The sequence below is a fragment of the Pelobates fuscus genome, chromosome 4 (genome assembly GCF_036172605.1).
Source record: "Pelobates fuscus isolate aPelFus1 chromosome 4, aPelFus1.pri, whole genome shotgun sequence".
Taxonomy (NCBI): Eukaryota; Metazoa; Chordata; class Amphibia; order Anura; family Pelobatidae; genus Pelobates; species Pelobates fuscus.
Window position 1 is genome coordinate 281,882,797 of NC_086320.1, and position 27,067 is coordinate 281,909,863.

Below are 27,067 nucleotides of genomic sequence, written 5' to 3' on the forward strand. Positions count from 1 at the left end.
GTCCCGATCCGCCTCTCAGCTCCGAATGCACATGTGTGGCAAGAGCCACGTGCGCATTCAAACCGCCCATAGGAAAAGCATTACTCAATGCTTTCCTATGGACGTTCAGCGTCTTCTCACTGTGATTTTCACAGTTAGAATCGCAGAAAATCCTCTAGCGGCTGTCAATGAGACAGCCACTAGAGGCTGGATTAACCCTCAGTGAAACATAGCAGTTTCTCTGAAACTGCTATGTTTTCAGCTGCAGGGTTAAAACTAGAGAGACCTGGCACCCAGACCACTTCATTGAGCTGAATTGATCTGGGTGTCTGTAGTGGTCCTTTAAGTGTATGTGTTTATGCATGCACTGGCGTACATACCGCGGTCGCACGGGTCGCAGCCCTGCGACCAGGTGCCCGCCGCATGTGTTGCGGCCCCAGCCCGCGCAGAGTAAGCGCGGGGGGGGGGGCCCACGGATCAGTTTTCGCACCGGGGCCCCATGGGTTGTGTGTACGCCACTGCTGGGAACACTAGGAAGTGAAAGTTTCCTTTTAAAGCCAAGGATTCTGGGAACACTAGGAAGTGAAAGTTTTTACCACTAATCTCTATTGCAATGGCAGATACATACATAGACACTTTTTTCTTTATGACTAATGCAGTTTTGTTACCACTGTTAATTCATCTGAATTCTAGTAAAGAGATTGTAGTATTTATAAAATTATATTTTGGTTAAAGGAACATTACAAGCACCATTATCATTAAGCCCTCTGCAGTGGTTATAGTGCAAGGAGTGATCTGGCCAGGGTAATTACTAATTAGTCAAAATATGTGCAAATGGTTTGGGGCCCACCCACAGCCAGCTGTTTCCTCCGGTACCCCTGAAAGCTAGACCCAGCAGTGCAGCGCGCTCATTTGTCACACTCCATCAAAGAGCCTGCCCCAGAGGTAACAGTGTAAATGTGGCAAAACCCAAGTAAGGTGCTTCAGACCCTGAGAGGGCACCAAAGTATTCCGGGCACCATAATCACTACAGTGTACTATTGTGGTTATGATGCTTGGAGTACTTTAAAATGTGCATTGCGCTTACCTTTCCCATTGATGTTAGAAGTTGGAAATCTATAGAATGCCTATGCCTTAGGATCTGTAGAATTCCATCAAGGTAAACCTGATCCTTGCTGAAGCAACCTGAAAGAGATAAAGAGAGACATGGATAAAATAAACGTTAAACTGGCATAGTTTTCAGAAAACCATGTATTTAGTTGAGTAATTTACTGGCCATAGATTTTCTTTCAGATCATTTTACAGTTGTTATGTTTCTTTTACATTTCATTTAAAACATATGTAGTTAGTTCCACAAAGTCTCGGTTCTTTTCACACTCATCTATAGAGCAGTGCAGTGCTTTCTGTCTGAGTGTGCTCATCTGTCACTCTCCACCAAAGAGCCTGCCCCGGAGGTAACAATGTGAGCCTGGCAAACCCCAAGTAAGTTGGTACTTACCCTGAGAAGCAAACATAGGCAAAAGTAAGGATACATTTCATTGTGTGCAGTCTACAGTTTGTTCTAAACCTGTGAAGTCATGAGTTACAAAGTTACTAAACTAAACACACAAATGAAATAATGTGAATTGTAATATATGTATATATGTGAATGTGGAATCTTCAGGTGTTGGCGTTATTTTAACATGGGATAAGGCGTTAAAGAAGTTTGTCCAGAGCAACCTCATACCATAGGGAAATTATATTCATTAAATGGACACTGTAGTCACCAGAACAACTACAGCTTAATGTAGTGGTTCTGGTGTCAACAGATTGTCCTTGCAGGCATTTTCATTTAAGCACTGTCTTTTCAGTAAAAAGGCAGTGTTTACATAGCTGTTTAGGGACACCTCTAGTAGCCACTCCTCAAAAGGCCACTGGGGGTGCTCTCAGGCTGGGTCAAGGCTATACAACGTGTCAGTTCAAGTTTGATTACCTCAGCCAAGGAGGTAGAGCATGGGCAGGGCCAGCCACAACCAGACTTGGTCGGCTCTAGAAAAAGGTGAGTAAATTAGCTTTTTAACCAGACTTAAGGGGGCCAGGTGCCTAAAATTGTATTTTAGAACTATAGTAACAGAAGTACACATTTGTATTCCTGACACTATAGTGTTCCTTTAAAGTGCACAATGCACAGTGGCATGCAACTAAACAAGCTGTACTGCCAAAATTCACAAGGCTTTCTGTCATTGATTTTGGCCTGTCTTTTTATGTGTACGTACGGTGTGTACTTGTTGGAATTAAACCTTTTTTTTTCTCCAATAACTGGATCAAGAAATGATTTTCCCTTTAGAGCGATCTAGTTCTAGATGCATTAGCATCTGGTATAAGTACAGTTCTTAATATTTTGCTGTATTATATATATATATAATGTATTATTTGAGCTGCTCAGCTCATGATCTCCAGTAGTTGGTTGTGTTTACCTGGCTGGGATGTGTCAGTCCAGCCCCTCTTGGCTCGTACACAATAATCCCACCTGGTGTTTGGGTCTTTGACAAATTTTCTCAACTCTTGAAAGAGTTCACTGAAGGACATACAGCTTGCCTGGTAGACGGTATAGTAGAGAAGAGCAGCCCGCCACAAATAGGGATCCTTGCGAAACAAGACACTGTGTATACTTGCAAGTCCTTCTTCTGTTGGGTTTACTGGTTTCAATCCATACTTCTTACGTCCACTGCTGTTATTCCACAGTTGCCGAATGTTATTCATTCCTCGAAAATAATGAGTTCCTATGTGAATAAAAAGATATATCTGTAATATGTGCTCTAGATCAAAAAGCATTTTCTCAAACCCATAAAACAAGAATCAATGTAGCGAATGATTTTTAGAACATAAAATGTTTAAATAAACATACTAAATACACTGAAATACTTTGCATTATTTTGGTTTGTATTTTTTTGAATATGCCAAATATGTTTTTTTTAATCATATTTTCAATGGATTGACCCATTGCATTTCTGTGATTGTTATTCTCAATAAGGTTATTTGAGCCTACATATTTAAATCTATTGAAGACAATTCTGTGTTTATTATTACAACCCCTGAAGGATTGCATCTGATTGACTTTCATAAATGCTATAATGCTGGCGAAAAAAACAATTCTATAGATATAACAGTTTATGTAAAAAATATTTTATAGAAAATCATCATTATGTTGAAAGTAACCACAGTACCTATCTCATGTCTCAGTATCCCTTCCAGCCACTGTTCTCTTGCTGCAGAGACATTGATTGTCAATGTTGGGCGCCCATTCACGAATGTCATAGATGCCCGAGAAAGCAAATCTTCAGTGAGATGAACAACAATCTAAGATCAGTCAAAATGTCATTATTACCTTGTTACCATTGTTCCAAAGATAATGCAGCATAAAAGAAAGTTAGTTAACGAAAGTGATGATGTTGATGATGGTATTATTTGATTCCCATTAGTTAACCACAATTACCAGGTTTTGACCAATATACACATAGAATATATGTGTAGGTGTTTTGATGACTGCTGTTACAAAGATGCAGATAGGAGCTGCACTCAATCCCAGCAAGCATCTGGTGCACTGGAACAGGACCAGCAATCCCACAACGATAAGGCAACAAAAAGAAAATCTCCAGGCACTCAGGGTGTTCAAGTCACAGGCAGATTTAATGGTACAAAAAAAGAACAGCAACGTTTCGACCTGCCAAGAGATCTTTGTCAAGCTTAACAAAGACCTCTTGGCAGGTCGAAACGTTGTTGTTCTTTTTTGTACCATTAAATCTGTCTGCGACTTGAACACCCTGAGTGCCTAGAGATTTTCTTTTTGCTGCTTTATATCTACCATCTGCTAGAAGTAATGTTACAATATTTTCCATCCGGAAATTGCAGTATAGACATAACCAGAGATAGCATGTTCCCTTTGATCAATGTTTTCACTACTAATAAGCCCTCATATATACATACCTCGCCTTGGCAACCTTCTTTCTCCATGTATTTCCGCACCTGATGATATATACGACTCTTTGGGAGAAGACTGCCTCCTGTAGCTTGCTCAAATCTCTCATAATTTCCATATTTCTCTATTGCCTTCTCCATAATATTAATGGCCTGAAACAAACAAACAAAAAATATATAAATAAAGTAATAAACTAGCTACAGGTCAGTAATTTAGCTGACTGAGCTTGATTATACATCATATTATACCATAAATAAATCTAACAAAGGCTGCAATTTAATATTGTTGAATAAGTTTTCCAAATTATTCAATATATTTGAATAAACTTTTCAAAATTACTAAAGCGACACTATAGGCACCCGCAGTGCGGTATTTTGGTTTTGTGCTGCCCTAGGTATGACTAAACTCGGTCACGACATAATCTAAATATGCCCCTCCAATTCCTGTTTAAGACAACCCTTTCCTCTATAAATTCCACCCCTTCCTCTTTAGGCTCCAATTGTTTCTCTTACAGCTCCACCTCTTCCTCTCTGTACATTAAAATTGGATAACAACTGCCTATATTTTGTTGTTTTGTGTGCTAATTCAAATGTTGTACCTGTAACTTTAAGAAATAATCTTTAAATAAAATAATGAAAAGTGTAAAATGTCACTATTTTTAAAGATCAGTCATCCCTGTCAACTATACTATGTGGATCACAGACACTGTGGTCAGTCCACTGGAGCATTAACGCCACACCAAGGCTTCAATCGCTGTTACTGGTCATTTATACACCATTTGCACCATTCATAGAAGACAGTGCCACTGTACTTATCAACACATCCATTATTTTATACAACTTTAGCCTTAGCACACACACACCATTCATTCCTACTCCGGTTATGGAAACGTGTAATATGTATGTTCGAAACATGCAATGAATGTATCATGCTCTATGTCTAAAACATCTTATTTATAAACCCTGTGCACTTAAGTAACCAGTATTCACATATGAGAGATGTTCACATACAAAAGGAATGTGTACACTGCAGTAAGAGCCTCAGGTTCATCCATGCTGTCAGTATACACGGTGACTGACAGATAGTATGACATGACCTCTCTCTTGTGGCAGTATCACTGAATCAGATAGAACAGAGACACTCACTGTGCTCTACCTTGTCAAGGCATGAAAAGTGCTGCCTTGCAATTACTGCACTCCAGATCCTACAAATGAGGATTTCATTTATTTATCAAGGAAGTTGATTTAATTCCCATCATGCTTGCTGAATGATGCTGCTCCCACCGGAAAGTGCCAACCAAGGAAACTGCCTTGTTTACTTTGTGTTAGATAGAGCACTGGGCACCCAGGCCACTTCATCTCATAGAAGTGGTCTGTGTGCAGTATCCCAGTCCCCCTTAGCTCTGCAATGTAAAACATTAAAGTCAAGAGAACTGACATTGGCAGGGGAATCTTGCCGCTGGAAGCAGGTAAGTGACTGAAATATTTTTTTTAACCCTTTCATGGATGGTGGGAACTGCGGGGCAATACATCTTTGTACTTCTAATACTAAAGTGTTCCTTTAAAATGTAGCATTTTGTAAAATTGTGATATATCAATATTTTTTAAATAGGTTTCATATTTTTACATTTTATTAAGTTGAAAAAAAAATATTAAAAGTCTAAAAGTTTATTCAAAAATATTACATCATCTGGAAAGCTTATCCAGCAATATTAGAATGGAGTCCATAGACATTACTCATCCAAATACCAGTGCTAGCAAAGGAAAGAATGAAAAACATTGCCCAACAATCAAAAAAACGAAATAATAAAACAGCCATCTGAGGAGGGCCCACTCAAGGTTTCCCTAGGCTTTCTCTGAAAAGGCAGTGTTTACTGCAAAAAGCCTGCAGGGACGGACTATACTCACCAGAACAACTGCATTAAGCGGTAGTTGTTCTGGTGAATATAGTGTCCCTTTAAAAGAACTGTCAATACCGCTGAGAAGGTCTGATAAGTTATTTCTCATCTGCTTCTCTGATGGTAAGAGACAAAAAACATGATCATCTGCCAGTAGAGTTTTGCTTTGCTTAATGCTTATCATCTGTATACTAAATCTTAATAATTGTATTTTACTTCTGACACGAGTATATTGGCATACCCATCTGCGTAAAAAATATTTTTTTTCTTTTCACTGCAATAAGAATTGACTTATCGGTTAGCAAACTCCTGGCTATGGTCAATTATTCTGCACCTGAGTAACCCAGTTCTGGAATTCTTTTGATTTATCAGGCTCTAATGCCCCTGAGCCTTTTGTGGCAGTATTACTTAACTTTTGAATGCATGCATGCTTATTCATTCTAGTGCTTCACTGGAAAGTTGAAACCCTTCTTTTGTCTCAAGTTTAATGGTCTGGTAATCTCTCAAACTCTGTTTGATTTCACGTTGCTTCAAATCACAACAACCTACTTAAAATCCAATGCTTGGATATTCTCCATCTCTGAACTATCATCCTCATGTTTTCAAACTGTCTATAGTTTAGATTCTTTCTCACTCTCCACTCAAAACAAATTACCCAATTCACTCAATACCCGTATCTGCCTTTCACACACACACACTCACAAATTCTAACATAAAATGTTTAAAGAATTAATAATTGGTTTCAATATGAATTCAGCAAGTAAAGCAAAAAGCGTGTTCACTGACTATTGATATTCTTTAATCGTCAGCTAAATTAACTGGAAAAAATTATAGACATCACAAAAAAAAAAATACAAAAATAAATGGAGGATTAGTCATTAGTATCTCTCACTGCACCTGTGTGTTATTGTTATAATTATGAAATAAAAAAATATGAATAATAAGAAATATAAATTAACTCTACACAGTACATTTTTAGAAAAAAATAAAAATTTGAAAATAGAAATGCTTTTAAACAACTTTTAAAAATTAAATACATGAACTTTCTTATTTCTAGTTACTTATATTGTTGGGTTTTTTTTGTTTTTTTTAAATTTTTTATTTTTGCAGTGCATAAGTCGGTACAGCTTTACACGGGGTACCCCAAAGGCAATCCTCGTGTTGGTCAGACAATAGGTACAATGGGATATACGTTTGTATGTGCACATTTTTTTTTTTTGTTAAGGTCGCGTTCTGACAGGAAGATATACATTATTATTTAGTCGATTAATTACATAGAGGTGTGAGTTATGCAGGTAGGCTATGCAAGTCATATAAGGTTACTTAACAATATTAGTGGCTCTTAAGGCTGTAACTAAAAACGTTTTTGTTTATAGTGATATCTATTGCTATAGCTTAGACTAAAGTACATGCTGGAGCGAGGTATGTTGCTTCTTTAAGCTTATCACCCTGGTTGATCGAGGCTTCTGGCGTCGCCACGGCAGGTAGGGGCCGGCACCGTGGTAGTCTCGAGGCCGCACGGGAGGGAGCTGTCTGTTGGTTAGCCGATGCCCAATCTGCTGTAATGTTGTAGCAGGGGGTTGGCGTCCTAGGGATGATGCAGGATGGTGCCTGTGAAGGCTTGTCGCTTTTCTCTGCGCTGGGTTACTCTGTGAGTGTAGCTGAGTGGAAGGTGGGTATGGGGTTTGCTTTGGTGCAGCAGTGCCTTGTCATGCTCCGTCCCCTCGGTGTAGCAATTATCGGCAGTGTGGATGGAGCACCCCCATAGTCCACTGCCGGTCAGATAAGTGAGGTCGGGAGGTCGCGGGTCCACTGAGCTGAAGCCTGGGAGCTGCGTTGGTTACCATTGCCGTGTGAGGGGAGATGGTCGTCCCTCTACCTCTTGCGCACATGGCGGCCGCCATCTTAAGTGCTGAGCTCGGCCCACCATCCACGGTCATGTTGTCGCAGGGTCTTGGTTGCGGTGTTGTGGTTGGGGCCGTCGGGTGAGGACCGGGATCACCCCCACCGGTCCATAGGGGGGGGAACGGTGCCTAAGCCACTCCGAGCTGGGACCCTGACTGGGCTCCGTTTGGCAGGATAGGAGGGCAGCGGCCGTCTGCCCCACTCACCACCAAGGAGGGCCCCATCTGAGACATCCATGGTTTCTTCTCCAGGGGACTGTAGCTCGGTGAGCCAGCCTCTCCCTGGATCCATTGTGCCCCAAGCGTTAAGATCCGTCGCTGCCATTCTGCTTCCAGGCTGTAGGCCATGATTTAATGCCTTAAATTATAAAGATTTAGCAGGAGCTCAGCCTGCATGCGACTATCCAGCTCGGCGGTTCGGCCCCGCCCCTATATTGTTGTTTTTTTAATAAACAAGACATTTTAACTCTTTATTTCATTTTGTGTTCCTTCTTTTGATAACAATGCCCTTTAATATGTTTAATTCTCTTGTTTGGCTTTTTATTTTTGTTATTATTAAAAAAAAATGTAATATCTGTACTTAACTTTTTTGAAGATCATACAAAAGATCAATGAAGAATGTAGATGTATACTAACAATGATATAGAAATTCAGACTTGGTGCTGACCTCTAATTAACCTACTTAGTAATGCCAGATATTTATGTTAAGTAAATTAATTTCTAAAACAAAAAATTGAAATTGAGAAATATTTTACATTTTATAATATGATAATATGTCATACTCTGTTTCCATTTCAAGGCTATCAGCAACCCGAATAATTAGAGAAAATCAGATCCTTTGTTTGGAGGTTGTTTACTTAAACATGCCCAAATTAAAAAAATATATTTTTTAAAGAGATGAAAATTAAATGAAATTAGGTACATTTATTCTAGAAATTAGAAAATAAATCCTGATGTTTGATGTGTTTAAATACATAAGTGATTGTTTTACAGACAATTCAAGTACAAAACAATATAAATATGTGTACATCTAAAGCTTTCCAGAACGTTGACTTTTTTCTAAATTGCATTTTTTTTTAAATATAAAATATAAATTAAGAATAGACTGCTAATAATGTTATTAAATATTATGAAAGTTAAACATCCTCTAAATGAAAAGTATATTGAAATCCTTTTACAGACATTCTCTTGCTATCTTTTATTTTTGAGAAAATTTTAAATAAAGGTGTGGCACAATTTAGTATCTGCTATGAAACAGAAAATTACCCAAATCTCCTAGAAGTATATTTAATTATAAATATGATTATTTAATATGTTGACAAAATTCAAGTTTATTTAAAAATTAGATAATAAATATAAAATGTTAATTTCATGAGATTTGTGTGTCTTACTGAGTTATAAAATATGCATTACACCATAAACTGCAGATGCATTCAAAACATTGTAGATAGGACAATGATGCCTCAGTTTCCTTCAAAGTAGGCACCATGGGACCTTATCAGGTTCTACCAGCATCTCTTCCACTGTTTAATACACTCTGCAAAATCCTTTGTTGGAATCGCCATCAGTTGCCTCCTTGTATTTACCCTAATCTCATTGACAATCTGAAATCTCTTCCTAAATGTGATATTAGTTTTGGGAAAAGCCAGAAATTGCAGGGCTCCAAATCTTTGAACAGATTCTCGACCATCTTTGAAGCACCTGTGCCACACTTTTATTTGCGCTGCACTCATTGCATCATCTCCGAAGACCTTCTGAATCATCTGAATAATTAGCAAGGAATGTTTAAGCTTAATCCAAACTTTGATGCGGATTTGTTGTTCTACTCGCTCAGTCATTTTGAATGCGACGGCCACACTGTACACATGCTCACTCAACGGCATCCAGCACCCCCATTAACTAGTACAAGGAAGTTCGTCATTGTTCACACATGCATATTCCAGTCCACTCTTCTTTGCTGCCAGGTTACATCAATCTCTAGAATGTAAGCTCATTGAGCAGGGCCCTCCACCTCTCTGTTCCTGTACCTCCAGTTGTCTGGTTACAATTACATGTCTGTTAGTCCACCTATTGTACAGCGCTATGGAATCTGATGGCGCTATATAAATAATAGAATAAAAATCAATGTCGCTCAAACCGTTTTCGTTATATTAACAATGGCTTGACTTTTTCTGGAAAGACCTCATACTCTACTAAGTTTCTTCTTATGTTTTGGCTTGTGAAAGAGGTGAAAAGATGTCATGGCATGATGCTCCAATCACTCACACACAATTCTTTACTAAATAAAAAAAAAAAGGGATTTAGGTCACACCCAGCAACGGTGCTGCTGTAGAGACCAAAATGTATACAATATACAGATTAAGGAACAGTGCACACATAAAAATAGTTTTCCATTTTATAAGACTACTTAAAAGACTACTAAAAATCGCCTATCTAAGCAAACAAATCAACATATTACCACTTTAACTGTTTAGTTTTGACACTGCATTCTTTTATTTGTGATTTCTATCACATTATATTTTTATATATTCACAAAGCTTTTACAAAAGATTATTTAGATACACTTTAGCATATTTAGCGCTAGCACAATTTATTTGTCTCCCATGCTGGAATTAGTGCAGGACTCACTGATATTGGGGTCAGGGGCGTATTAGCCGCGAGGCAAACAAGGCATTTGCCTTGGGCGGCATTTTCCAGGGGGCGGCAAAAAAAGCCGCCCCCAAATGCCCAAGGCAAATGTCTTGTTAGCCTTGCGGCTAACAGACATGCCGGCGGGCTGCTGGGCGATCGGGCGGCACTGCCTGGCGGGCGGCCGGCCGGCGAGGGAGCACTTCCCCTGAGCTGTCTGCTCAGCTCCCTCGCCAGCCGCAGAGTGAGACTGGGAGGCGGAGCCGGAATATGACGTCATATTCCGGCTCCCAGCCTCACTCTGCGGCTGGCGAGGGAGCTGAGCAGACAGCTCAGGGGAAGTGCTCCCTCGCCGGCCGGCCGCCCGCCAGGCAGTGCCGCCCGATCGCCCAGCAGCCACTGGACCACCAGGGAGGAAGAGACACCCCCTCCCCAGCATTCCCAAAGGTAAGGAGGCTGTGGGGGGTGTTAAATAAAAAACTATTTGTTAAAAAAAAATTAAAAAAAAATGTCTTAAAAATAAATAAAAAACAAATGTCTTAAAAAAAAAAAAAAATGTCTTGAAAATAAATTTTAAAAAAATGTCTTAAAAGTAAATTTAAAAAAATGTGTTAATGTGGGTGGGTGAGTGTGTGTCTGTGTCTGTTAGTGTGTGTGTCTGTTAGTGTGTGTGTGTGTCAGTGTGTGTGTCTGTTAGTGTTTCTGTCTGTGTCTGTTAGTGTGTGTGTCTGTTAGTGTGTGTGTCTGTGTCTGTTAGTGTGTGTGTCTGTTAGTGTGTGTGTGTGTGTCTGTTAGTGTGTGTATGTTAGTGAGTGTGTGTGTCTGCTAGTTTGTGTCTGCTAGTGAGTGAGTGTGTGTCTGTTAGTGTGTGTCTGTTAGTGAGTGTGTTTGTCTGTTACTGAGTGTGAGTGTGTCTGTTAGTGTGTTTCTGTTAGCGAGTGTGTATTTCTGTTAGCTAGTGTATGCGTATCTGTCAGTGAATGTGTGTGTGTGTATTTAGAATGCGGGGCGGGGGGAAAGGTTGGGTGGGGGTGGCGCGGGGGGAGGGGGGGCGCCTGAGTTTTGTCCTGCCTAGGGCAGCACAAAACCAGGATACACCACTGATTGGGGTGCTGTGAAGTAGTGGTGGGCTTTACCCAATATGGCCATATGGTAGAACCGAATCCCCATATTTGTTTGCTGAGACAGGTAATTTCAAGTACCCATGTAGAATTTAAGAATGTATTTTTTGTTTTTATGTGTGCACTGTTATGTAACCTGTATCAAAAATTATTGTGATAAAAAACAGATTCCGCTGCATGTGACTAGCTCTGTTGCCAGCCTGTGAACGTTGTAGCTCACTAGTAAATACATGAAGCACCATGCATACAGATATACACTGTTTTTAGTATTTGCTCAACATCTTCAGTTGCTGGTTAATTTAAAACCAGTGGCGTCTCTAGGATTCATTTTTAGGGGGGGGGCACATGGTGGGCCAGGGACAAAAGTAGGGGGGCACATTTAACCCCGCCCTCGATGCAGTTTGACCCCGCCCCTGCCGCATGTTAAGCCCCAAAACCGACACAATGTGTTTTTTTTTTTTTTTTATAATCCCTGGTTGAGGATTCATTATTTTCCACCAGTGATTATTAAAAAACAAACACATTTCCCTTGATACAGTGCCATAGTTGGCACTGTATCCATATACACAGTCCATATACACACACACACACAGACACAGACTGCTGAGTCCATACACACACACACACAGACTGCTGAGTCCATACACACACATAGACTGCTAAGCCCATACACACACAGACACACAGACTGCTGAGTCCATACACACACACAAAAGCTTCCTCACTAGCAGACACACACACACACAGACTGCTGAGTCCATAGACAGAAACACAGACTGCTGAGTCCATACACACACACATAGACTGCTAAGTCCATACACACACACACAGACACACAGACTGCTGAGTCCATACACACACAAAAGCTTCCTCACTAGCAGACACATACACATACTGCTGAGTCCATAGACAGACACACAGGCTGTTAAGTCCATACACACACACACACTGCTGAGTCCACACACACACACACACACACACACACACAAACTGCTGAGTCCATACACACACACAGACTTCCGAGTCCATACACACACACACATACAGACTGCTGAGTCCATACACACACACACACACACAGAGTGCTGAGTCCATACACACACACAGACTGCTGAGTCCATACACACACAGACTGCTGAGTCCATACACACACATAAAGACTGCTGAGTCCATACACACATACAGACTGCAGAGTCCACACACACACAGAGACTGCTGAGTCCACACACACACAGAGACTGCTGAGTCCACACACACAGACTGCTGAGTCCATACACACATAGACTGCTGAGTCCATACACACATAGACTGCTGAGTCCACACACACACACACACTAATAGACTGCTGAGTACACACACAAACACACACAAGCTTCCTCACTAGCAGACACACACACACACACACACACACATCAAGCCTACCTGTCAGTGGAGGCTGTTGCTGGGCAGTCAGACAGCCATCTTATGGCCTTTCTAACAGCAGCAAGGTCTGCTGCTTAAAGGTGGGGGCGGGGCTTATGTGCGGGAGGTGGGTTTGGGGGGCGGGGCCTGTGCCGGGGGTCTGTCAGTGCCACAGCATCTCTCCAAAGACAACATCCAGCACTGCATTCCCTCAGGCTGTCACAGACTGTTACAGTCCGAGGGAATAGAATTGAAGCACATGGCCAGCAGCAAGTTGCTGGCATTTTGGGGGGGGGACAATGGGGGGCACAGCATGATGTAGGGGGGCATGGCCCCCTCTGTCCCCCCCCCTAGCGATGCCACTGTTTAAAACTAATCTCTTCACAAGATGCCATGAACAGTGGGCATGATTATGCCCAGTATTGCAGGGGTTAACCTAGTTATTCCTTGGTCTGTGTCACTGGCAAGAAATGAAACCCTTTGATCACAAAGTATTGCTGTGTATGTATGAATTGACACATTAACAGAGACCCACCCCCACCCCATCCACAGCCAGGACTCTGTAATAAATCATTAGGGGTCCTAACAGATAGGAATCACGTTACATAGTTACTTAGGCTTCAGCCTTCTCACATATGTTTTTGGTGTTGATTATTATTATTTATTATTATTTTATTATTTATATAGCGCCAACAAATTCCGTAGCGCTGTACAATGGGTGGACTAACAGACACATAATTCGATTATGATCTGATGATAACATCTTTTGATCCAAAACAAGGCAAAAAAATCCAATTTTAAGCACTTTCAATTTTACAACATACAAGGAAAAAAAATCCTTCTTGACCCCAGAATCCTTCTTGACCCCAGCTACTTCTTCTGGCAGAGAATTCCACATCCTTATTGTTCTTACTGTAAAATAACCTTTCCTTTGCTATAGACTAAATCTAATTAATTCCTGTCTAAACATGTGATTTCATGTCTTATGTATAGCCCTGTTTATGAATAGATTTCCAGACAATGGTTTGTATTGGCCCCGAATATCTTTGTATAATGTTATCATATACCTCTGAGGCGCAGTTTTTCTTAACAAAAGAGGTTTACATTTGTTAATCTTTCTTCATAACTAAAATGTTCAATATGTAATTTTTTTAGTGCTATAATATTCTTCTTTAGAACAGGTGCCCAAATTGCACAGCATATTCAAGATGTGGTCTTTCCAGTGATTTATAAAGTGGCAATATTATTTTCTCATCCTGAGAATTAGTATACCATTTTATACATGACAATACCTTACTGGCCTCAGCCACTGCTAATTGATATTGCACATTGTTGCCAAGTTTGTTGTCTATATCCATTCTCAAATCCATCTTGTGTGTTGTTATCCCTAATTCACTACTATTTAGGTTGTAAGTTGCTTGTGCATTTTTTATCACAAAGCGCAGATCTTTTTCTGCATTTTTCTGCATTAAATTTACTTTGGCATGTGAGTACCCAGTCCCCCAAATCCTTCTGCAGCAAAGTAACATCTTGCTCACGTTGTATTGTACAGAGTTTAGTGTCATCTGCAAACACTGAAACATGACTTTCAATGATTATTTCAAGATAATTTATAAATGTGTTAAATAAAAGTTGTCCCAAAACAGAACACTGAGGGACACAACTTACCACTTTTGTCCAGCTTGAAAATTTACCATTAATGATAATTCTCTGTATGCCCATCTTTAAGTCAATGCTTTACCCAAGAACAAGAATTTTCATCCAGACCAATTTCTTTTAGTTTGAAAGCTAATCCATTGTGTGGATCATCCACGGCAACACCTTTATCTATACTTCTACTTACTTCTTTGCATCTTCAATACAATAAACCCCTTAAGGACCAAACTTCTGGAATAAAAGGGAATCATGACATGTCACACATGTCATGTGTCCTTAAGGGGTTAAAGGAACACTAAAGGCTCAGAAACACAAATGTGTATTCATGACCGTATAGCGTAAAAATACTATCTAGCACGGCGGAGCTAGCAGCCATACCGAGAGGACGCACATGCACTAAGCTCCGTGCAAATAAGTCCCAAATACGTCGAAATACAGCGAAAAAATCAATTTGAGAGCACTCCTGGACACAGCAAAGCCTTCTGAGAGTATGGGGCGACACAACAAAAAAATCCAAGCCGGATAGACCCCCGGCTACCGCAGATATCGGTGATCTCCTGCGGAGGCCCCAGAGCACGCAGAGGCCTACAATGGCGATGCAGATGGAAGACAGGTACAACTCATTCAGCGAGGCATCCGGGTCGGAGGAGGACGACTATGGCGCCCAGGCGCTGACCACATTGACTCACTTACCTGCAAAGCCACCGGTTACGGAGGAGGCTCTGAGAAACATGCTTGGGGAGCTGCGCCGCAACATTGCAGTTGACATCGGCACGTTCCGCGAGGAAATAAGCGGAGTGTCGGCCCGACTACAAAATACAGAGCTAAACACGGCCGCACATGAGACCAGGCTAGCGGCAGTAGAACAGCAACTGCTAACCCTGCAGAAGGCCCACCAGCAACAGCAAGATAAGCTAACAGCGCTAGAAGACAAACGGCGTTGGAAAAATGTCAAAGTCCGCGGCCTACCTGACGCGGTAGAAACCACAGAGCTACCGCACCTATTCCGCAGGCTGTTTAGCACTCTCTTCACAGCTAAGCAGGCCAAATCTATGCCACTGGATAGCTGGCATCGGATCTCCAGACCAACGACAAGCACCCCAGAGGGTGGAAACGACGTGATCATCCGCTTCCAACAAGGCAGAGATCGCCTCGCCCTCATGGCAGCCACACGCAACAAATCCCCCCTCCACTTTGAGGGCTATTCCCTGACCTTCTACCCTGATCTCTCCAAAGCCACCATGGACTGGAGAAGGTCCCTGCGCCCCCTAACCAAAGAGCTCTTATCTCACAACACACCATACCGTTGGGGCATGCCCAAGAGCCTGATAATACCCAGGGACACTGGGGCCATCAAGGTACAAGAAGAAGCAGAGATTCCAGCCACGTTGCAGAAACTCAAATTGGATACACGACTACCAGAGCAAGCCGAATCAACAACACCAACAACTTCTGTAGCCTGGAATCCAGCGACGGTGCGCCCATTCATACCGGCGGCACAGCGGAAAGAAGCAGCATCCACTTTGGTGCCCTGAACTGTGTCCACATGATATTGCCTGTTGCCAAGTTGTCTCTCATGTTTATTAACCTTACAAGTTTAACGTTATAACTCTCTTTGTAATGCTCATCACATGCGATAATGGTATTGAACCTCTCATTATATCCCTCTATGAACCAACCCAGCTAGCCCCCTCCCACCCCCCCACCCCCCTTTTCCCACTAACACTATCACCCTAATGGTAAAGTAAGGGGGACCCGGCCTCTCTAACATGTACCCAGTACACTAATCTTGATATAGCTCTCTGGTATCTGAGGCATCTAAAGCACCCAGCCTTGTACACACATAGATATTTTACATACCCACGGCAGGAGCTGTATATTCAAAAACTACCGGTTTCACTCACTACCTATAATAGTTATGTACTATATTAAAAATGTGCCACACTACCAATGCAACTAATTGTTAAACTATGTTGATTGCTGACTTACACATGCTGTTGTGGCAATGCAAGCTCTTCTGTATTAATCAAGCACTGCTAAAACGTATCTTATATTCTGACATAACCTTTTCAGAACTAGCCTGTTATTATTTAAAAATGTGCTGTCAATCGCATGCCATGTCAAACCCAATGTTTCTAATTAACTTGCCAATGCTGTTGTGGCATCGCAAGAAAAATGTTATCCGTATTTACATGCACAAGAAAAATAAAGAATTAAAAAAAAAAAATACTATCTAGCCCCTCTGCCCTCTTACATGTATTTCAGTCTGCTGGTGCTGCCCCTGATCTACTTCCTTGGCTGACATAATTAGAAATGAATATCTCAACCAATCACATTTCTTTCCCATAGGAAAGCATTGAATTGGCTGAGATAGTAAATTCTGATGATCTCAGCCAAGGAGGCGAGTTGGGGCAGAGCCAAATGCCTCCCCGATCATTAGCATCTCCTAATGGGCCCCTGAGCTTTGTTTATATTAACTTTCTTTAGTTGCTGCAGCACCTTGTCCTGAGTCATCCAATCACAATTGTTCTGCAAGTTTTTCGCATCAATCATTTGCATATCTCTAGCCATTGGTTCTTTCTTAAAGGGACACTATAGTCACCAGAACAACTATAGCTTAATGTAGTTGTTCTGGTGTCTATAGCCAGTCCCTGCAGGCTTTTTATAGTAAACGCTGTCTTTTCAGAGAAAAGGCAGTGTTTACATTACAGCCTAGAGACACCTCCTTCTTATCAGTGCTTTGCATATTATATAACAAACCATCATCTCAAATCCTTCACAAATTACGTTCAACCTATATCTCACCCTGAGGCACCAGGCTCGCAGTTTACCAATTTCGCAAAAATGTGCCTTCAACTTGCCCCACAAAAAAGGTGTTATTCATTAGTTACAGCTGCGTAAATAGAATTGCTGCAGAAATGTCTTTGAGATTCATGGAAGCCTGGCATGGGGAGATGGGTTATGAATAATGCCAGGAGCAGTGGTCCAGAGCATCTAAAGCCCACAAAGATCTTACCACATGCTCTTCTCATCATAAAATTATACATAAGTGGTACCTATGTAACCAATATGGTTACAACACATTACCTCACAAAACACAACTTGCTGGAAAAGCAGGTCTGAAAGGAGCGCTGATGTCCCTTGGTGCTGAGTCAGGCTCTGCCCACGCTCCTCCCCCGCCGACGTCAGCATAGTGTGAGGACGTCCAGCGTAGTTTAAAACACTTTTTGTGTTTTAAGAACATGGAAGTCCATCTAGTGGCTGTCTGATAGAGGTGGAGGTAGAGGTTTTATAAAAACTGCAATAATTACACTTGCAGGATTAAGGGTGATGGGAGTTGGCACCCAGACCACTCCAATGGGCAGAAGTGGTCTGGGTGCCTGGAGTGTCCCTTTAAGGTTGGATCAAGAACACTAACAAAGCTTTTGAGGTGTGACATACATTCTTTAATCTGAAAGAACACTACAAACTAATGTACTCCATCCAAAACAAGACACACAATTTTCAAATGCAGCCCGAAAGGATATACAACTACCAATATAAAACTGTGAACCTTAACTAACTGACAAATATTCCTAGCAAACTCAGCATCTCTGGCTCTTCTTATAATTTCTTTCTTTTAATTTGCTTATATTTTTTGGTCACCCACTACTGTATTGTATGTATCAATATTTTTTTTTTTTTCAAAAAAGTTTACTTTGTTGATGCCTAAACACTACTTCTGTTAAACAGCGGAAAGGACTAAGGGACAACCGATGAGACAATGTCACTCTCTTTATAATGTCTTCAATGTAATGTCCACTTGGTTTGCCTGGGAAAGTCATCACAATATGTATGTAATTGTATATCTTTTTGTGCAATCAAAAAAACTAAGTTGAAAAAGAAAATGATAAACTAATTCTGGATTCATATACCTGTAAATACCTTATTAATAGTGTTTTTGATAACACAATTATTGGCTAAATTGTGTTTTGTTTTTTAATAGGATTTTGGTGGGTAATCAAGATGACAATTTATAAATTACCTTGGTGGTGGCAGCTTTAATGGTAAGAAGATTTGAAATGATGAAACCAAAGAAACTAAAATATATAAAAAATAACAACGAGAAGTATCTACCTGTTGAAGAAATCTATCAGAAGCATGGCTGTGCTTGGCTAAGACACTTGGCAGAGCAGGGTTAGCATATTCAAACTGAGGGTTGTAAGTAAACTGTGACTTGAAAAACTTCATCTTCTCTTTCTCCACGTTTGAAGGCTTTATGGCATTCAGTATGCAAAACTTCTTCCCCGAGAGGTCTTCCTTTATTGGAGTTTTCATCACTCTGGATTCTTTCCCCTCAATCAAACTGGACAAGTAATGTCTCCTCTTGGATTTTATTTTGGGTCTGTTTGTAAGCCTTACAATGCTCCCTGAAACTGAGATACTCTGTGAGTATTTAATACTGGAGTCTTTAGCATTGGAGATAAAACCCGATAGATTTCTTTTGGCACAAAAACAGTTTGGTGAGGGAACTCTGATTTTTTTGTGTTTCTTACTGCGTGATGAATTGGAAGTCTTGTTTGTCTTCCTGCTGCTCTTTTTGTTCTGGCCCAAAATTGATTTCTTTGGAGATATCTGCCTTTTCTCCTCTTTTGTGCCCTGAATTAATACATTATAGTTACTTGTACCGGTTATGAATGTGTCCCTCAAAACACTGGCAGCCATTTCTTGCACATTTTGCCCAGTATCAAGGACTTTCTTTTCATTCATACTTAACACTGATTTCCTGGAATGTTCTTCCTTCAGCCAATAAAGCTTTTCTGCAAAACACAGAGCGAACATAGTTAGCGAGTTGTCAATAGATTTAAGCGAAAAATGGCTGCATGAAAAGTTCTAAAATATAATGAGCTATCGACTTTCTAAGAAATATAACTTTTTGTAATTCATTTTTTGTGGAATTTGTGGAATGTTGTTATGGTATCGATCAATCGCTGTGCTGCGTGATTGCAGCCATGATGTCACTTCCACGTTCCGAAGTGCAATTAATGAGCTGGAACACTTCAATGTCCCTCTGTTTATATCATTAGTGATTATGGTGATTTCCGATGATGTGTGCTTTGTAGCATGCTAAAGATATCTTTTAAACTAACCAAACACTACACACTATTGAAGATATATACTTCTGGATTATCCTTGTTTCCTTGCCCTGTAATGGATTTTGATTACCTGAGACTGAGTGCGTTCCTATAGAAATCCTGACCATGGCTTGAATTCTTATATTATTTATTCTCGTTATTACAATTCTGTTACCCTTTGACCTCGGCTTGTCCACATTTATTCTTGGTCTGCCATCTGTCACCTGCACCAGCCTGGCCACTCTAAGGACAGGTATACACTTCTGTGCTGTTTATACCTGGATTTGTGTGTTAGGGTTATGTCAGTTATAAAAACTGCTAAACTGTCCCAAAATAAGACATATATATCCATATAGAGCATTGGTGTACACAACGAAAAGAGATATCAATAAAAAGTTAGCTTTTTTCCTGTATCTGATTAAGTTTAGAAGTGTGAAACATTGCTATACAGGTGAAGAGATAATGTGAATATTCCAACAGAGAGTCTAAATATTCAAACAGCCATATTGGGGCTATTGGGGCTTGAAAAATGAAATACAAACCAATCAGCATTTGTTTCTGTGTTGGATCAAATTGACCATTGGGCATGAAGTTTCATGATAAGTATGGTCGAAAGTATAGGAGAATTGGGCAATCTGACTCTGTAAGCAAAATCATTAAACATATGGAAACTTATCAAGAGCAGATGACCTTATCCTGCTGCAGCCTTCAAAATGCTCACAATAGTATAAACAAGAGACAGATTGACATACACTTTCAGTAAAATTGACTGGCAACTAGTTCAAAGCCTGCAATAAATTTAAGGGCTCCCGTATATACAAATGCATTTACGAGAAAAGCAACATATTAAGATTACCCACGGATGTTCTATTTTGAGTTACATTCAGAACATTGATGAGCTGTTCCTGCCATAGACAGGTACTTCTCATGAGCTGGAAACCGTGGTAGAACAACTAAATTAGTTGGATACAGTTTATTTTTTATTTTTTTATAGACAGTTGATTGAGTTTCTTCATCTATCAATCCACCACACTGACATTAGCTATACCCTTTTTAGAAAAATATGGATCATTATACCATCCTTCATTACAAAACAGCTTCCACCCTAGGGTCCTGAATGATCCCTTTATTAAGCACAGTTTTTGATCGTTCTAAGGAATACATTTGACATGCCAAATGATTAATGACAGATTGAGGATATATGAAAATATTGTACCGCTAGGGGGTATTAAAACGGTATTAACTAAAAGCACACATGAACTTTACAAATGCCACTCCTAAATATAATAAAGGAAATAAAAGCGTACGTTTCGAACTGACCTATTGTCACTGGTAGCCAATAGTCAGAGGTAGCCAAGCTTGACCTTTTTGTTCTACTTAAAGGACCACTATAGTGCCAGGAAAACAAACTCGTTTTCTCTGGGTCCCACTCCCGTGGCGTTGAAGGGGGAGGAAGGGGTTAATCCCTTACCTTTTCTCCAGCGCCGGCGCTGGGATTCTCCTCCCTCTTTTGACGTCACCGGCTGAATGCGCATGCACGGCAAGAGCCACGCGCACATTCAGTCAGTCCATAGGAAAGCATTCTCAATGCTTTCCTATGCACGCTGGCGTCTTCTCACTGTGAAAATCACAGTGAGAAGCGCCTCTAGCGGCTGTCAATGAGACAGCCACTAGAGGCTGGAATAACCCTAAAGTAAACATAGCAGTTTCTCTGAAACTGCTATGTTTACAGCAAAAAGGGTTAAACCTAGAGGGACCTGGCACCCAGACCACTTCATTAAGCTTCAGTGGTCTGGGTGCCTATTGTGGTCCTTTAACCCCTTAAGAACGGAGGACGGTTCAGGACGTCATCGGCATTTTTGCGTTGCCGACCGGTGACGGTCCTGAACCGTCCTAACCGTCCAATGTACTTACCCGATCGCCGTCGTTCCCCCGGCGACGAGCGGTGCTCCCGTTGTGGGGAGACTGCCTGCAGCCCAGACAGTCTCCCCATGGCGGATTAGGACCCCTGGGGCCATGTGATCGCCCAACAGGGCGACCACATGGTCACAATAGGTGTCCATGTGTCTGCCTGCAGGGGGACTGTCTGTGCTGACAGGCAGTCTCCCTGCCAGTGTAAAATCATTAAAAAAAAAATAAAGTTAAAGTTAATAAAAAAAAATATTATTATATATGTGTATATATATATGATATATAGACATATATTATACCTATATAATATACGTCTATATATCATATATATATAATGTCATACTAAGTGTATTTTTATATTAATATGTAAATATATTAATATAAAAATACACTTATAATTAAATTACACACGTATATATATAATATATATAATAACTATATATATTGTATATATATATTATTATAAAATACAAATAATAAGTAATTTAAATTAAACATGTAAAAATAATAATACAAATTAAAAAAAATATATATCTATACGAAATTTTATTCTAACTGTATTTTGATATTAATACATATATATTTATATCAAAATACACTTAGAATGAAATTGTATATATATCTATGTATATATAAATAAATAAAAAGAATACGAACTATACATATGTCCATATACAAAATTACATAAATAATTATATAAATATACACGTAGACTTCAAATATATAAATATGCATATATATTTAAATTCTACGTGCGTATTTATGTAATATTTTTACATAATTAAGTTATTTTATTGATTGCAATTTAAGGGACCTGCCTGCCAACCCAGGCCGAAAGTCCAGAGAATTTAATTTGCTATTACTGTATTTTACCCTGTAACGTTCTACGACACCCTAAAACCTGTACATGGGGGTACTGTTTTACTCGGGAGACTTCGCTGAACACAAATATTAGTGATTCAAAACAGTAAAACATATCACAGCGATGATATTGTCAGTGAAAGTGACTTTTTTTGCATTTTTCACACACAAACAGCACTTTTACTGATGATATAATTGTTGTGATACATTTTCCAGTTTTGAAACACTAATATTTGTGTTCAGCAAAGTCTCCTGAGTATAACAGTACCCCCCATGTACAGGTTTTATAGCGTTTTTGAAAGTTACAGGGTCAAATATATGGGTCAAATATTTTTACATTGAAAATGGCCAGATTGGTTACGTTGCCTTTGAGAGCGTATGGTAGCCCAGGAATGAGAATTACCCCCATGATGGCATACCATTTGCAAAAGAAGACAACCCAAGGTATTGCAAATGGGGTATGTCCAGTCTTTTTTAGTAACCACTTAGTCACAAACACTGGCCAAAATTAGCGTTCAATTTCGTTTTTTACTTTTTTCACACACAAATATGAACGCTAACTTTGGCCAGTGTTTGCGACTAAGTGGCTACTAAAAAAGTCTGGACATACCCCATATTGAATACTCTGGGTTGTCTACTTTAAAAAAAATATGTACATGTGGGGTGTTATTCAGCGATTTATGACAGATAATAGTGTTACAATGTCACTATTGATACATTTTAAAAATGTATGTTTTGAAACCGCAATATCCTACTTGTACTTATAGCCCTATAACATGCAAAAAAATAGCAAAAAGCATGTAAACACTGGGTATTTTTGAACTCAGGACAACATTTTGAATCTATTTAGCAGTTTTTTTCATTCGCTTTTGTAGATGAGTAAAAGATTTTTCACATAAAAGTAAAAAAACATGTATTTTTTTCAATTTTTCATCATATTTTTTCATTTTTTTTTAAATTAAATTACATGAGATTATATAAATAATGGTATGTAAAGAAAGCCCCTTTTGTCCTGAAAAAAACAATATATAATTTGTATGGGAACAGTAAAGGAGAGAGCGGAAAATTACAGCTAAACACAAACACCACAAAAGTGTAAAAAGATGCCTGGTCGCAAATGTACAACATCGCAAAAACAATCCGGTCCTTAAGGGGTTAAAGCAGGATATCAATAGCCATCCCTCCAATGTGTTGCTATATTGAAAAGATTCTGTTTACGGATAGAACGGGTGATAGGGCTAATGAGCTGTTATGCCATGAGGCATATTGGATTTTTACGTGGAATGTGTTAGTCCCTTTCAGATGTAATTGAAAAAACACTCGTTATACGGTTATCTCTCTACTTGATAACTGTTGTTGCTACGATGTAATTAACAGGGTTATTCACTATGGTGAGAATTCAAGGTTAATGAAAAGTAATTTTCAAATTTAAGGTCAAAATAACCAAACTGGAAAATCTCTCCAAGTTAGTTCTGTTTTCAGTTTGGTACTCGGGCCTTAAATGTGCAATTTATCTGAATTCACTTTGTTCTCACTTTAGTTAGTAAGTCTGCATGTGTAACTGTTTAAGCAATATATCATACAGCATTATCTTTCTACTTCTTTTACAGGTGTTTATATATTTGGATCTGCTTTATTAAAGAAACACTATAGTGTCAGGAGCACAAACATGTATTCCTGACACTATAGTGGTACAATTACTACTTAGGTCCCCGTTCCCCTCTCTTTACTTTAAAAAGATAAGTTTACTTACCTTTTTTTTTTCCAGGGCCGCTTCACCACGCTCTGCCTCCGTGGCTGAGATAATTAATTTGACAATCTCAGCCAATCCAATGGTTTCCTTGGGAAAATATGGCGCATGCGCAGCAAAACACAGCACTGCCCCAATCATCATACCTTCATAGAGATACACTGAATCAATGCATCTCTATGGAGAACGTTCAGCTTCTCCATGCCGAGCGTGGAGATGCTGAATCTAGGAAGCACCTCTAGTGGCCGTCTGAGTGAATGCACCTAGAGGTGTTATTAGGTAACGTGAAAAGATAATGTCTACATTAAAAAGCCTGCAGGGACAGACTATAGCCACCAGAACAACTACATTAAGCTGCAATGGTTCTGGTGACTATAGTGTCCCTTTAATATTTATTTGGTTGCTGCAATATAGTAAATATGTGTAATATGTTTAGCATCCATTTTATACTATATCTTTTCATTTTGCCGTGCAATTATGTTCCTGTATATTTTTTCTGTTTTACTGGTACTTTTTATTCTATGGTTGTCTTTAGGGGATAAGTTGTTTACTATTGGGGAATTCGTATTGGCTCCCAGCAGCACCCTATTTATGCATTTTCAGGTGAGTGCAGCCAGCCCCCTGTTTTCTCATTATATATATATATATATATATATATATATATATATATAGGAGTCTAGCCAACTCCTTGGTTTTGCACCCCTCCCTGTCACAGGTGCCTCATCCCAGGGCCCTATTTAGCCTTGTACTGCAGAGAACTCGAGATGGAACTTTTCCCCCAAGTGAGTAGCTCAGTTGGCTGTTAGAGTAGGACCTGCCAAAGATGGGGTACATTGACGTTGTGGCAGGCTTATGTAATGTATGATCATATAATGTAACCAAACCCCCATTATTTTTGCCTAGAGTAGGTGTTTTTAAAAAACTAACAAAATCTGTCAGCATCGAAGTTGCTGTTTAGTGGATAAGGGAGTGCGCTGGATTTTCTTTTTTTTTTATTGGGGAATTCGTAGAGTACTGTATCTTATCTACATGTGTTTTAGTACTTTACAATGAAGAAGTGTTTCCTCTTTCTGTTATATATATATATATAATGCTGGTTCATTCAGCACTTCCCATGCTATCACTCTGTATTCAGCACTATTCCTTCTATGCCTGGTCTAAACTATTGTGGAAATGGGGTTTATCAGTATTGTAGTGTTTGAATTGTACTGCATTTCTAGGTGTATTGATACTTTATTATGGAATATCTTTATCCTATGATACATGTGTGGCTAAGTGATCAATTTGACATATTATAACAGCTCTTGATGCCATGTGTTGATATTTATCATTTCAGGGCTCTAGTTACTTAAGTAGGTGGCCCTATGGCTCTAGTTATGGCTGCAACTTCATTTTAGCGGAACATAATATATCTGTTTGCTCATTTTTGATATGTTGAACGAAGTCCCAGGTGAGGACTAAAACATAGTTCGAGTCTTGCACTTTACAAAATAAAAACCTTAAATAACATAACCAGAATGTCCACACTATCGTGCAATCCAAATTTTAAATAATTAAAATGCTTTTATATATACCTGGTTAGTGATTATCATGCAATGATGTCCAATTTGATTGCAGAGATTTTCCACTAACCCTTTATTATCAGGGCAAACATACAGTATATATGTTTCTAGGCCACAGTTAAAACAAATCAGTGTATGATTTCCATCTGATTTCATGGAACACTATATAACATATCATTGTTGAATAAATAAAATATATATGCAATCTCTCTGCTGTAGAAATGAATGACTACAAGCCTGTAATTTGACTGTGCTGCAGTGCGTCAGCAACTGAAAATGCTAAATATGTCCAGGGATTGATTAAGAACTGCTGGGTCCCTGGGTGCACACAGTCATTAGGGCCCCATTATTAAATAGTTTGATACTAAAATAGCAATCCTAATCTATATGAATGAAATGTCTTTATTTTTGTCAATGAAATTCTATTCCCTGGTAACTGCTTGGTCTGGCTGCCTGCTAGCACAGGTAGATAGCTGGAGTCTTTAATATGCTGTTTGTCTACTGTCCCTTAATATATCCTTAGTATATGACAAATGAAAAAAAACAGGACAATTTCTTGTTTTCTGAGCTGAGAATAAAATGACGATCGAACAACCATCCGACATTCAAAAGGGTTGCGGAATAAATGTAAACTCCGTCATTAATGATGTCATTAATCCTGCAATCCGAGTCTGTATTATTGCAAACATGCTCTTCAATTCTCTTAGTACTGGCACAATAAAAAATAAAATTATGTTTACTCACCAGTTATGCGAATGGATTCAAGCATTTTGTTTCCTTGTCTTTTATGCCTTGTTAGAAATGGGAGAATTTAAATCCCTTGGTTAGCGTTAACCTCATCAGTGAAACATTTAACAGAAAACCAACACCTTATTTATCCAGAGAGTTGGTCAATGAATGTGGTGCAGCAGATTGGAGTAACTGCTGTGTCTGTAAAGTAATGGACAGCCAGAAATAGTCTGACATTCAGCCTCTGGCTATTGTTCTTGTCACAGTAACAACACTAGCAGTTTCATGCTGGAGCGGTGTAAGCTCTACCCTGGTCTCTATAGCAACTGCTAGTTGTACGTCACACAGCAAATGAATGGGAATTCATTCTTCAGCTTTAGGTTTAGAGGCAACACATAAAACATATATCAAGTATGTTCACTAGCTGCATCCCAGGAAACATTTTCATATTAAGTGTTGCTCTTTCCATATAATTAAACTAAAATTAAACCCAAAGCGATCCTTTTGTGTGCAGAAAATGGTGCTATAGTTCAGGGCCACATTGTATGTACCAAAGTGCAGATAATTGGGTAAAGAAATTAGTGTTTTTTCAGAGC

General features: G+C 39.5%; 1 protein-coding gene across 1 annotated transcript in view; it reads right to left on the reverse strand.

The window, feature by feature from the left end:
- The window catches only part of MATCAP2 (microtubule associated tyrosine carboxypeptidase 2), a 31,654-nt gene extending 4,894 nt beyond the window's left edge, over positions 1-26,760 (reverse strand). The window contains exons 1-6 of the mRNA XM_063450662.1: positions 26,487-26,760; positions 18,661-19,343; positions 3,946-4,089; positions 3,186-3,318; positions 2,436-2,741; positions 1,067-1,164 (exon numbers count right to left, since the gene is read on the reverse strand). Coding sequence (XP_063306732.1) covers positions 1,067-1,164; positions 2,436-2,741; positions 3,186-3,318; positions 3,946-4,089; positions 18,661-19,343; positions 26,487-26,511 — 1,389 coding nt within the window. The 5' untranslated portion in view covers positions 26,512-26,760. The remainder of the gene's footprint in view (positions 1-1,066; positions 1,165-2,435; positions 2,742-3,185; positions 3,319-3,945; positions 4,090-18,660; positions 19,344-26,486) is intronic.
- Positions 26,761-27,067: the final 307 nt, after the last annotated feature.